The following is a 14221-nucleotide window of genomic DNA, read 5'->3' as shown; positions in this document are numbered from 1 at the left end:
AGTCTTGTCAATATTGTTTTAGAATGGATGTTAGTGGAACGTAAGGTAGTATGAACAGTACAGTATGTGCACTAGAGCAGCGATTCTCAACCGGTATGTCGCCAAACTTTCTGGTCCCCCACTGACCCAGCTGCTTACCGGTCCTCCTCCGCCCGGGCTTAAAATGCTGTCAGCCCGGGCGGAATAGGTGGAGTCAGCGGCACCAGCATGCTCTCTTCTTCCCGTCCCCCCACCCCTGCGGCCCAGAAGAGGAAGTGGTGAGCAGCGGGTGCGTGCACGGGAAGAGACCATGCTGGTGTGGTCAGCGTCGGCCCGAAGAACAGAAGACAGACACGGCCGGAGGAATGAGCAGCGTGGCTCAGAGAAAAATGAAGAAGAACATCAACCCCCGCGGCCCATGGGACTCTTTTCTCCGCGCGAGGGCTGAAAATGAAGGAGGCTGCTGCTGCTAGTTCCGGGGAGAGGGGGAGAGAGTGAATGAGCAAGCAAGCATGTGTGTTTGGGATCCTGTGTATGTATGTGTGTGAGTGAGAGATAGCATGTATGTGAAAGATTGAGAGCCTGTATATGTGAAAGAGAGTATGTCTGTGATTGAGAGCCTGCCTGTGAGAGAGCATGAATGTAAGTTTACGATTGGGAGCCGTATAAGTTTGTGATTGAAAACCTGTTTGTGTGAAAGAGTATGTGTGTATGATTGAGATCCTTTGTGTGTGAGAGAGATCATGTGTATGTATGATTAAGAGCCTGTGTGTATAAGTAAGAGAGACAGCATGTGTTTGTGTGTGATTGAGAGCTGGTTTAGGTGAGGGAGCGTGAGAGTATGTGATTGAGAGCCTGTGTGAAAATGAGAAAAAGAGAGAGCATGTTTGTAAGCATGTGAATGAGAGTCTTGTGTGAGAGAAAAAGACAGCATGTATGTGTGTGATTGAAAGCCTGTAAGCGTGAAAATATAGACAGCATGTGTGTAAACATGTAATTAAGAGCCTATAAGTGAGAGAAAAAGCATGTGTATATGTGAGTGACAGAGCGCTGGTATGTGACAGAGAGGAGAAAGTTCCAAGCAAACCACCCCTCCTCCTGCTAATTCAAACAATCTCAGGAGACCTGGATATCAAACGTTCCCAGGTATGCAGAGCAAAAATATTTTTGTATCCTTATTTTTCGTTACTGGATCTTTGTGTCTGCTATTTTGAAATATTGTATTGGTATCTAGAAATTTGAGTTTTTAATTATTGGCTATTCCACTCAGTGTTTCGAAATAATCTGTTCTTTTTATTAGTATGGTTTTACTGCTAATGATTTTATATTTCTTGATTTGTTTTATAAGGATGGGTGATGTTTCTTTTTTTCCTTTGTTGCAGTTTCCAATTCAGTTTTTTGTGCATGCTTCTAGTTATGCATTTTGGTCTCTTTATTCTATGTTAGGTGAGGGTCAGCACATGTGATTCAGGTGAGCATTTCTGCTGGCATGTAGTTTCTGTGTAGGCCTCTACAGCAGCCTGGCTTGGTCCATTTTGCTAAAAGGAGGTGTATTCGTGTCTTAAGGCCTGGTGTAATATTTTCAGTGTTGCCTTTTCTTAGGTAAGGTGGTTACTGCTAAGTGCTGGAAATTGGTGCTGTTTTGGTGTGGGATGTTTACTATTTATGCAATTTCTGTTCAGACAGAATACATATCTTTTCCTTGTGTCATTTTAAACAATAAAAATAGTTACCGGACCTTTACTTTTTATTTCCACTGTGAATTGTAATGAGCAGTGTGTCATACATGTGAGTGTGGCCTGTCATGTGTTACGATGGGAAAAAGGTTGAGAACCACTGCACTAGAGCAATCAGTTTTATAGATAACCTGTGATAAGCCAAAGCATCCCCTTGCTTAGACACGACTCCCTAATTTCAAAAGGAAAATTTCATATTGTCTCAATTTTTACAAATGTTGGATTTAAATATTTTTTCTTTTAATGTGGATGATATGCATTTTTCTATTAAACACAGTAAACATGTTTAGTAAAGAGAAGGTACATTGTGTTTGGTCAAAAAACATCTCACAAATCAAAAGCATAAGAAATTTAAAGCGAGTTGGGTTGGTCAGGTGGTTTGTTTGTTTTTTTAATTCCTATTCTAGTAGGCAACTTGTGGTTATATTGTTCCATAAAGATCTACCTTTTGTAATGGAAAGAAAAGTTACAGACAGCACAGATCGCTGTGTCTTAGTGGCTCTTTATTTCAGCAGAAATGTGTTTTTTTGCAATGTATATGCTTCTAAACACTTTACTCCCGCTTAATCGTATACTTGAGTCAATTCACAGATCACACTGGTTAGCTGGCAGGGATTTTAGCAGTACTACATGCAACAATAAGGATGCTAAGCCTCCACGTTTGAGCAGACCAACTTATTCCTCTGAAGGGATGTGTTTTATGAAACTACAGCAAATTAATGTCTGGTGTGTCTTGCAAACAGATGAACTGAACTCTCCTTTTGTTTAAAGCCTCATAACAGTTATTCATGAATTGACAATATTTATATCAGTCTTCTTTTTTTAGGGTTATTCATGCAGAATTAGAACTAATTTCAGACCATGTGCCCATTTCAATTTCTCATAAAATAGGTCACTCAAAATGTTTTTTTAAATAGCATATGAACCCTTCACTTTTCCATAACATTTTTGGGATCACAAACTTAAAAATCGCAAGAATATCTGAGATTTAACTGTTTCAGATGTTTCACCTGACCTTCTTTGGAATGCTGGCAAGGTAGCGAGAGCAGAAATCAGCTTGCACAGCAAACATAGCAAAAGAAAGGAAATCTTAAGAATTACAAAAGCTGAAGTTACAGCATACTAAATGCATGACCTCCGAGCTTAAAGCACAAATGACACCATCAAAAAGAATCTAAATCTTCTACATCAAAGAGCACTTAAAATCTACACAGATTTCATAGCCAAATTTTCCATTACAGTAACAAGACAAGTAAATTATGGCATGGCTTGTAAATTATCAAAAGCCTAGACACTATTCTCAAAATCAAAGATAAACAAGGCAAAGATGGTCTACTCAAGTCATTTCAAAAGCTTTCACTGAATTTTATAGAAAAAAGTATCCTCAGATTTCTGAAGTGGTCATTGAACAATTTTTTTTGAAGAGGTATATTTATCACAACAGTTGAGCAGAAATGTTTGATGGAAAACTTTGCCAAAACTGAAGCTGATGCTATAATTTTAATTCTAAATTGAAAGAAAGATGCCGGAATGGATGGTCTAGGCCCTGAATTCTACAACATCTTAAGACAGCATAGCAAACTTATTGCAATACTCAAGATACAAATCTTAGCTTCTGATCAATTACAAAGCCAATTGAATCTACCCCATAAACTTTTTCATGTCTTTTTACAAGTGAGACCATATATACAGTCATTAAAATCTCACTTTTCTGCATTTTTTTTCAACCCAGTTCTTTGGAATACACGGTTTGTTTTGTCTCGAGAATAAATTCCCTTTCATACTGGTATAAAAATTCCATCAACATCTGCACAGGAATCACTCTCAATGTTAAAAATTCTGGACAATAAAAATAGGTAACAGATGATATACAGTGCTTTGATACTGTTTACAAAGCACCGATTGACTATCAAGAAATGCAATTCAAATTACTACATCATAGGTCTACAGATTCAGTAAAAGCACTTAAAATGGGTACAATGATTTCTGCCCTACATACAAAATGTAATATAGAAGATGGGACTATTGTTCACAACTTTGCTTTATTAATTTATTTAATTTTTAGGAGATCAATTTCTATTGAAAAAGTAACAAACCACCCTTTACTAGTAAATATGTTATTAGAATCCTAATCTTGAGCCACTACATTATCAAAAGGCATATTTATACAAGTTGCCATACTTCTTTTCCAAAATTTTAGAATACAAAATTTAGTCAGAATGTGGCTCTGCCTATTACTATTTGGCAGATTAGATGCAAAGTAAGAAACTGGATGTTATGTATGCATAAGAGTCGCTTAAGATTCTGAAGCATGGAAATCCTTCCATAATACTCTTCCAACTTCGATAATCAACAGATTGAAGGAGTCAGGTTATTCCACATGCAGGATATAATTATATAATGGCTGGTTGCTCAATGAATTGTATGGTCTCGTTGAGTGAATGATGAATGAATGGGTAGGCTTGATTGTGTTGTGTGTGCTGGTTCGACAGCTATTTCTTATAGTAAAAAAGATGAGGGGGTTTAGGTATTTTCACATTTTGATCTCTCAAGTACATTATATTATCACTGTTCTAGTTATCCACTATAATTGATTTCTGATCTTTGTACTTGGCTCATCTTTCTGAAGAGTTACAAAATCAGAAGAAAAATAAAAATAAAGAAAAGATATTAAAATGAAGTTATCGATCACAAAACAACCCACCAACACCAAATGGGTATTCCAGTACACTAATTTGTGAACAAAGTTTGAACAGTATACTAGTATTCTTTACAACGCATCTCACTGCCAACAAAATTTGTTGGACCTAAATCTCGAGTCGGAATTGACAGACTCGTTTGTGATATCGGGTCACTTTACTTTTAAGCATTTCTATTTGGTTCATGTTTTTATATATTTTCCGTTTTTCATAAAAACGGAAATTTCCAATATGCTGATGTGTTTTAAGTCCTTCCAACGAATAATCATTCAAAAGTAATGTTGAGACGAAAGAACTTCCCGTTTCCTTGATGATAAGTATCATGCTTTAAATTAAGATTTTTGGGGATTATGACCGGGAAGTTCTTTCGTCTCAACATTACTTTTGAATGATTATTCGTTGGAAGGACTTAAAACACATCAGCATATTGGAAATTTCCATTTTTATGAAAAACGGAAAATATATAAAAACATGAACCAAATAGAAATGTTGTTTAAATAAAAGTAAAGTGACCCGATATCACAAACGAGTCTGTCAATTCCGACTCGTGATTTAGGATCCAACAAATTTTGTTGGCAGTGAGATGCGTTGTAAAGAATACCAGTATACTGTTGTTCAAACTTTGTTCACAAAATGAAAAAGTTAGACAGGCCCTTCAGAGCCAAAAAACAGATACAACAGAACTAGGTTAGTGATAAACATCTCCCAAAGATGCTCCCTCCAAGAATGTTAATTCCTCCCCAGAGGCTACAGGACACCTGGCTCAGATACAGGAGTTTTAGCTCCCGCTGGTTTATCTAGTTTGCTGCTATGTTGGCGAAAAGGAAAGCTAAGTCAAAAGCCCGATCAGTTTTGCCTGACGCTTGCTGGGGGGGGGGGGGGGGGGGGGGGGGGGATGCCAATCGACTTTTTACTCAAAGGCTCTCAGCATCTGGAGGGCAATGTCACAGCTTATGCAGGGAACTGAACAAATAAGTTTTCCTTAAGCTTTTGCAGGTGGTCTTCTCTTTTACCTCCAAGGGCTACTAGTAGGTCTCTTTCTCTCACTGAGACATCCCTACATAGAAGCAAATTTATTTATTTATTTAAAATCTTTTCTATACCATCGCTAAGTTATATACCATTGCAAGGGTTTACATGTAGGCACATAAATTAATGTAGGTGAATGCATACATTCTAACAGCTGCCACAAAAGGTTCAGTTACAATATACCGTTAAAGACAATCAATTGTTTAGTGAAGTAGGTCATGACCAGGTGTACCTATAAGGTACTGATCAAAGGTAAATGCCGAACTAGTTGTGGAGATTGGGAGAGTACACAAATACAGATCTCATGGATGGGGCAGGAGCTCATATTGCAGGAAAGCAGGATGGATTAATTTCCCGGGAGGGTAGCAATGGATATCATGGAGGGACAATAGTTTCTCTACTCCTAGGCTGGTGGACGTGACAAAGCCAATGGGAAAGGAGGTTTTATTTGACATCTCTGCCTCTGAGAGGAAAATCATATTGGAGGACATTTGGATCCTTGTTACCGGGATAGAAAATACTTTACTGCCTGTAGTTATATGTTAATTTTTCTGTTGATGTTATAGCCAAATTTGAGAACTAGAATAAACAAAAAAATGGAATGCCTTGAAGAGGTGGTCACCACTATGGGAGTTCAGATTGCTGACCTGCATGACAAATTTGCATGCATACTCATTGTGCATATCCTGAAAACCTGACTGTCTAGGGGTCCCCCCAGGACAAGTTTGGCAACCTCTGGTCTAGATCTACCCAGCTTCAGAGGAAGATATTCCTTCTATTATTGGAAGTGTGTTTGGGGGCTGAGAGCTAGCTACTTATTGAAGTTTGTGTAAATTCCTTGTTAACTATAAGGGAATAAGTGTGTTCTATGACCCATCTCATTTGCAAGTTTTTCTTCAGGATAAATCCTTCTACCCTTTCAATCTTCAGGATAAATCTTTCTACCCTTTCAATAGGTTCAGTGGGAAGGGGGTCTATAGGATATATATCAGGCCTAATATTTAATGTATTAGGTTACCCTTTGATTTCTTTTCTCCATCCCTCCTACTGTGGGCTTTAGTTTTGCCGTATGGCATTCACTTTATTTTTCCTTATTTGGTCTCCCCTGGGGATAATTCTGTAAAAGCAGATTGGAGTAGCAGCCTAGTACAGGGCTTCCCAAACTGAGGTTCAGATCCCCAAATAGGGTCATAACACCTTCAGCTAAGGTCAACTGGCAGCAGCATTAGTAGTACAAGTTAGCATGGGACCCGGGAACCTGAATGCATTCACAGGCCCTGCCCTTGCATGGATCTGTGTGGTAATAGGAAGCCTGTGTAAGGCAGGTTTGGGGCCACGTCAGGGCCTGTGAGCTTGAACTGGCTCACAAGCCCCGCAATGACTTTCATTACTAATGCTGCTGCTGCTTGCAGATCAGTAGCACAATGACAGAATGTATATGCGCATATGGGTGTCTTTCTTAACACAGAGACACCTATACATACTCTCTCTATGATACACCCATACACAGAGCGAGAGAGTGTATGTGTGGGTGTCTTCATGTCAGAAAGGCACACAAAGTGGATGTCTGAAAGAGTGTGCGTGGGTGTTTGTATCAGGCACTGGCTGGCATTGTGGTTGTCACATTACATGGCAACTGGTTCAAGAGCTGATTGGTTGACAAGAGACTAATACCAGATCAGGAATCCAATATATAATTATGAGACGTAACCAGACTTGGGAGCAGATGGCAACAGACTGCATGGATGGAATAGGACCCACAGCTCTGTTTGCTCACCCCTGGTCTAGGGTGTGTTCTACTACTAAGTTATTTAGGGAAATTTTGAGATTTACATTGCAGATTTTTTCGTCTAAATTCTGCCAGGCTCCAGGTCATATGATGTACCTTTGAAGGGTCATTTTGATGTGCTTTTGGGAACTGTCGAAACATCCTGCAGAGAAAAAATGCACAAGAGAGGAGGACAGACCACATGGGCCAGATTTGAAAAAAATCCCCTGGGCTGATATTTTCTTGCAATCTGCCCCTGCAGGGTGTGAACCCCAAGTGCATAACAAGACAGCATCCCGATATTTGCATTATACTGGCTTGTACTGCACAAATAGAAAATGTTTGCACAGTGTCTCAAATTTGAGGGAACACTGACTACCTCCCATGCACTATTTCCCAAATATAATAACTTATTTTGAAATGGGGGTCTGAAGAAGGTTTTTACAGACTGATATTTTATGCTTTGTAAGTCCACCTTACAAACCATCCACTTCCTGGACTTGAAAGTTTTATAAACTTTACATTTTTTTTGGCAACACTGGTCATCATTTTTTGTCTCGGCAGAACGCACTCCTAAATTCTGAGAGTCAAAGGTGCCTCCCAAGGAATAAAACATTTATTCACATTTTACAATTACTATGATCTGTGTTAGCAAGTTTTAGGTTAGCACTGCTCAATAGTAATACGAACTAGCGAAAAGTTTTTTGGGGGGTTTTTTTTTTTAACCTTTCATATAAAATTTGTTGGACAGAACTTATATAAAAGCAGCAGGAAACCAAGCTGATTTAGAGCTTACTGTTATTGAAAATTATGCTACAAAACAAAAAAAAAAAGTCTGCACCTCATTGCCAACAACTGAAGACAGGAAAACCCTCCATAGGAAAAGAAATAAATCTTTCAATATTTACTACAACTTAGCACACCAAATACCCTATTGTCAGTGATTGCAAACATTAGGTCCATGAGACCATCACAGAGGGTCCGCTTCTGAGAAAAAGAGCCGCTTCTGAGAAAAAGAGCTGGCTGACCTCACCTTCAAGGAGCTCTGATCTAAGGCTACACTGAGAGGAGGAGAGGAAGATCATAGCCTCATGGAGCCCAAACCAGGAGAGAGGGTAGATATAGGGAGGAATGTGGCTGATTTATAAGGTGCCTGAAGTCACACTGAAAGAAGTAGGAGAAAACGTACTACCGTTAGCACCTTAAACAGCTACTGCTCCACATGACTAGAGGAGGGGGATGCAAGCAGAGCCATGGTCCTGAGGAGCATTGCTGACTGCCCTACTTGCCTGACACGGAGGGAGAAAAGCTGCACTCATGGTGGTTGAATAGGGAATTTTGAGGGAGGAGGAAGGGGCAAGCAGGACAGGAGGTGGTGCAAGAACACAGAAGGGAAAGCACTCAGAAAGGGATCTTGAGAGGGACAGCAGGCAGAGAAGACGAGAAGAGGCCAGGAGGGAAAGCAAACAAGGGGCCATGGACACATCACTCAAAGGGACTGTGGAGAAAGAGCATTAGGGGAGGGGGAGGAACATATGGGATGGGAACTTGCGTGGAAGAGCGCAGGTGAGAAAGCACTAAAAATGGGCCATGAGGGGAGGGGAGGGGAGAACCAGGGCAGGAAGGCAGGCACTGATGAGGGGGAGAGCAGAAGGAAGAGAACAAGAGAAAGTGGCTGTGAGTGGAGGGAAGAGACCATGGAAGGAAAGCTTGCAGACTGGAGAGTACTCAGGAAAAGTGGCCAGAAGATGGGGGAGGTGGAGGAGAAAGAGCAGTCAAAGGGATACAGGGGAGGGAAGGAAGGACAGAACTGGAGAAGAGGGCAAGTGAGCAGCACGGAGAGCTGTCAAGTAGGAGGAAGGGGAGTAGGTCAAGAGAGAAGCTACAGCACAGTTTACATTGTACACATTATAAAAAATTCATACCAATTTTAAATTATTCTGGAGTATATATTTGTTAAATGTGGATATGGAAAACTGATCAACTGAATGTAAGCGTTAAAGAGAAGCATTTGGGGGTCTGCAACATTTTGGGAAGCTGAGAAGGGTCCCACAGTCCTAAAAAGGTTGGGAACCTCTGCCTTACATGTTTCCAGGCAGTCTCCACTTCCACAGATTTGTCTATTTACAAATCTGAATATAAAATCGCTTGTTTACCAAGAGGTTGTGCACAACCAAGGCAATTTTCGGTAAATATGCTGATTAGGTCAAATTTATTTTTTTTTTAAAGAATTGGGAAGAAAATCTATAAGAAAAAAACAGCTTTATAAAAATAAAACCTTAAAAGTAGATTAGAGCACAACCAACCAGTGATTTGGATGCTTTGAAAGGCCCACTTTCCACATGTATACAGTTTACCATAAAGATTTTGATTCCCTTTAATCACACAGTAAATCCAACAGCAACCTACATTTTATAAAGCCATCACTGATCAGAGGACAACAGAAGATGATGCTAGAAGTTTTCTTGTGTGCACCTGTTTGCTTATTGAACCTGTTTTAATCATCCCTCTTCTAGCTCGGAGGAAAAAGCTTCTCCTTGGCAGACCGATGCAACTTCCTGAATCATATTTCCTAGTGAGCTCCGTGTAACTTCTGCAGTCTCACAGGATCAAAGTATATAGCTTAATGAGGCTCTAAGCAAAGATCTCTGTTTATAATGGAAACCTCTTTCCTCCTCCCTCCCAGAATCAAGAAAGTAGCCATACATTTGGGTCGGCTAGGAAGGCGGTACACATACAGTATGCAGCATAAAACAGACAAGAATCCACTTGTAAACACAGGTCTAGTTATTCGCCACAGAAACTTAACACCCCCTGCCTTTAACAAAAAAGATTAGCAACTTAGAAATAAAAACTACACACTTTCCATTTTAGCCAAACTGCAATACAAGTAAAAATTAGATAGATACAGTAATCAAGGTGAATTTAAGCTCACTGCACTGAATCAATCAACAGCATTCAAGAAATCTGTGTCCAGGGACTTGGGCTTGTTGCCAGCATGAATTTAGAGAACACAATACTATATCCCCAACAACAAAACACCATTTGCAAATTTATCCCTGAACTTTTAATAAAGCTACAACTAATTTATAACAAACTAGATAATTTGTTAAAAATGGTAGACCTTGGGGGCTGGTCGGGGGGCTGGTCGGGTGGCTCAGTAGCAGCGCTACCATGGAGAGGACGTGGGTTTGATTCTCAGGCTAGTCAGAGCTGGGTAATGCTGCAAAAGCAGTTTTCAGTCCCTGTGAAGGAGGGAAAATTTTAACCATGGCTCTTCGGCAACACCCACTGGCCAGATTCAGGGTCGATAACCGTGTGTCCCGGGGATTTGCAGGACACAGACCCCCATTAAAGGGCTGCTGCTACAATAGCAGAGCTGAAGCGCTTGATAGGAGATATAAAAAACAGGGGATAAAATCACCAGCTAGTTGTACATGAAGGAACATGGAATAGCCCAACAAAGAGGCTGGCTCTGACTGTGCTGGAGAGCCAATAGATCAGGAAGAAACTGCCGGGTCAAAAATAGGTAGCCTCTTCCCTCATCCTAACTTCTTGTTCTTACTTAAGACCCCTTCAAGATATGTTTAAGATGGGATCTCCTAAATATAGAGGATTTTAACAACTTTTTGAACCTTATGGGGGGGTGCGAGTCTGTTGGACATCTTAAAATTATTTAAATTAACAGAGGACAAATCAACACAAAGGGAAAAAAGCCTTTATGCATATTTTATTGTTTTACTCATAACAGCCCAGAGTACTAAAAAAAAAAAAAAAGTTCAGTATACACACATCTTCAAGTCAGTTTCCAATAAAAGCAACTTAAAGAAAATTCTAACAGGGAGAACTTTAAACATTTAGCATGCCTTCAAATCACCAATACAATAATCAACTAAAATAGGATCAACACGAAGATCTCATTCTCTTTCCCTCCTCCATACCTATACAGTATATATATTTTCTACTTAAAAAAAAAAAAAAACTTTTGTTAATTTTGATTGCCCTTTTCTCTTGTTTTGCTATGCACTGGGACTCGAGCTGCAATATTTTTGATATATGAGCTTAAAAAATTTAACAAAAAAAAAAGTCACCCACTATTGACTGAAAAGACAACCTTTGCTACATAGTCAACTTTCTAGCAAATGTATTGCAATAAGTATCAACCCTGCAGAGTACTGGGGATGGTAGGTGGGGAAATAAATGCACAATCGTGAGATTCCAGTAACTATCACAATAGGGGAGGGTGGAAGCAGGAAGAAAAAAAAAAAGTTATTGCTATGTATGTGCTTGCCTTCAAACTGAATTTATCATCCAGGAATTAGAGGGCTTAAACACTATTAAAAAATCTTATTACAATTACTCCCGATTGCTTAAAGAAAGAAAAGAGCAGTTGAAAAAACCCAGCACCCAAAACAGCTCTTTTTATAAGTTGGGTGGGTTTTTTTGTTTTTACAGTAAGACATGAAAGAAAAAAAAAACATGCTAGAACAGGGCTTCCTAAAATTCAGAGGAGAAAAGTGAAAGGAAAGGAGAAAAAAGTACTTAAAAAAAAACCAAACAAACAAAAGAGCACAACATACATAAAAGTCAAGCAAAATAATAGAGCAAAAAAGTAAGAAAACAAAACAGGGGAAACTTTTCCTGGCTTCTAAAGATTTTTTACTTCTAAATTTTAAAAATATATTTCCACTCCTGCTAGAACACATGGATACCTACTGCTTTTACAACATGCCTAATACTAAACAGCCTGGCTATAGAGAAAACAAATTATGGAAGCAAATGCACATTTTGTTAGTACACCTACCACATGATAGGCAAACCCAACTTAATGCCAATAATTCCCTTCTAGGTTTTTCTAATGCAGCTATTAAGCTTTTGTAGAGAAAAAAGACCAAATGATTCACATTTCATTGCAAAAGTCTACTTGGCTTTACATAACAGAAAAAAAAAAAAAAAAAAGAGTTAAAAGCAGCAATATGCAATTATGCATCTTGAAATAGATTCATACACAAGTAGCATCATTAGCATTTAGACTTCTGAACACTAAATGTAGAATATCATGCAGTGGTGACTGCACGTTTCTTCTGTCTTACATCAAATTTTTCTATTTTGTTTAGATAAGCTCTCAAATTCTCCTATAAAGAGTTAAAGAACCACAGATTTCATGAAAAGCTCATACCTATAAAAAGACTGCATTCAAAGTATTCAGTACCTTTTGTAAAACCGTCTCTCGTTCTACATGCACCATGTGTGCATTTATACTATCTATTCTGCCAAGATTTCAACCAAAAAATAGAATATATACCAGCTATAATCACGTAATATTTAAGCTTCTAGGATCCTGGAAAACTGCAGCCACCTCACAATCACATCAAGCATCAAAATGCAACACCAGAAAAGAACAAGTGAAGAGTTATTTAACGTAGAAAACCAATTCAATAATCGAGCAAAATTTCACTGAAAGAATTCTGCTTTTCCCCTGAAGCAAAACAGCAACAGCAGGGTGCCCAAGCCCCACTGCCAAATCTAACATGAAATCACAAGGGAAGTGGTATAATAGAACTCAGATGTGCGATGATTCATCGACACATCATCCAGCAAGCTGAGCATTATTTAATTGTTTAATTAAATTCTCGAGGTAAAACAGCATTCCAGATACAGGTGAACAATCTAGTTCAACCAAGATTTACTAAAATCTCAAAACAATCAATTTTGTTTTGTTTAATCGGGTATGCAAGTTTTTTTTCTTCAAGAATCGATATTTACATAGCTGTATCTTAGAAATGCTTTACAAAGCAACAGCATTTTCATCTGCTTTCAAACAAAAAAAAAAAAAAGGAAATCTATAACCCCCCGCCAAAAAAAAAAAATAGATCCATGCGGCTTTTTTTTTTCTTTCTACTATAAACAAACCGAAGCTTTTTTTTTCTGCTTGAACACGATTCAGGAACAGAAGCCCTTCGTTGCAAGAGCTTAGAATACAACCAGGGAATCAGCCACACACCATGTGCAAATATTTCCAGAATTTTTTGTAATCCCCCTTTCGCCTTTCATTTTACTATACAAAATGGAAGAGGAAGGGAAGGAAAAAAAAACTCGTTCAGTAACTGAAGCATGGATTCCCAGGTTCCAAGAGATGAAGCATTTCGTGGTTTTTATTTCATTACTTTGGAACTTGTGACTTAGGGTGCTGGAAAATTTAGCGGCTGATGCACTTTCTGCGATACGTTTGCTTCAATCTCTCTTGGCTCCCATCTCTTTCCTTCCTGCCTTCTGCGGCGGGGCTTGCAGACTCTCTGCCCTGTCCGGTTCTCACACGCCCCCCTCCATCTCTTCCTCCGGGAGCCCGAGCCCTCCAAGCTCCCGAATCTCTCCCTTCTACTCCACCTCCCGAGGGAACCGCGAGCCAAGGGACGGCTATCCCCTTTCCCACCTGGATATAATTATTCTCGCAGTAGTCGGCCACCCTCTCCAGGTTCGTGAAGCTATCGAGCAAGGCCCGCCGCCCGCCCGGGATCTCCTCCTCCAGCAGCATCTGCAGCTCCGCCATCTTCACATCCTTAAACCGCTATTGCGGCGGGGACGAGACGGGCGAGAGTGGAAAGGAAAGAGAAGAAAGGGGCGGGGCACAGAGACAACCAACCACGCGGGGGCGCGAACACTGAGCCGGGGAGGGGGCGGAGTCAGCGCGCGAGCTCAGGCGGGCGTCACTGGGAGAGCAAATAGGAAGAAGACGAAAGTGAGGACTGGGAAGGCACGCAGGAACATGCGCGCCCTCGGTGATTTTTAAAAGCCCCCCCAACCCCCTCCCACTCTCCCTTTTCCAGCGTATCCAAGCAACAGGAGGCTGAGTCGGGAGCCCTGGATGTGTGAAGAAATGAGCTCGAGCGGTTCTCTTTGGAACTCTGCTGCTATGATCCTGTAAATCAACAGAGACAGGCGGCAACGGCAGCTTGCCATCATTATCATGCGTGACCTGTCTCAGAGCCGGCAACCCAAGTCTGCATTGC

At 40.0% G+C, this 14221-nt stretch overlaps 1 protein-coding gene across 1 annotated transcript in view; it reads right to left on the bottom strand.

Moving 5' to 3' along the window:
* Positions 1-13886, bottom strand: part of ABI2 (abl interactor 2) — a 290182-nt gene extending 276296 nt beyond the window's left edge. The window contains 1 exon segment of the mRNA XM_029606307.1: positions 13645-13886. Coding sequence (XP_029462167.1) covers positions 13645-13761 — 117 coding nt within the window. The 5' untranslated portion in view covers positions 13762-13886.
* Between the last annotated feature and the right edge of the window lie 335 nt (positions 13887-14221).

Source organism: Rhinatrema bivittatum, chromosome 6 (assembly GCF_901001135.1).
Source record: "Rhinatrema bivittatum chromosome 6, aRhiBiv1.1, whole genome shotgun sequence".
In the NCBI taxonomy this organism is placed as follows: domain Eukaryota; kingdom Metazoa; phylum Chordata; class Amphibia; order Gymnophiona; family Rhinatrematidae; genus Rhinatrema; species Rhinatrema bivittatum.
The sequence above is the reverse complement of the archived record's forward strand: the minus strand, read 5'-3'. Positions and strand labels throughout refer to the sequence as shown.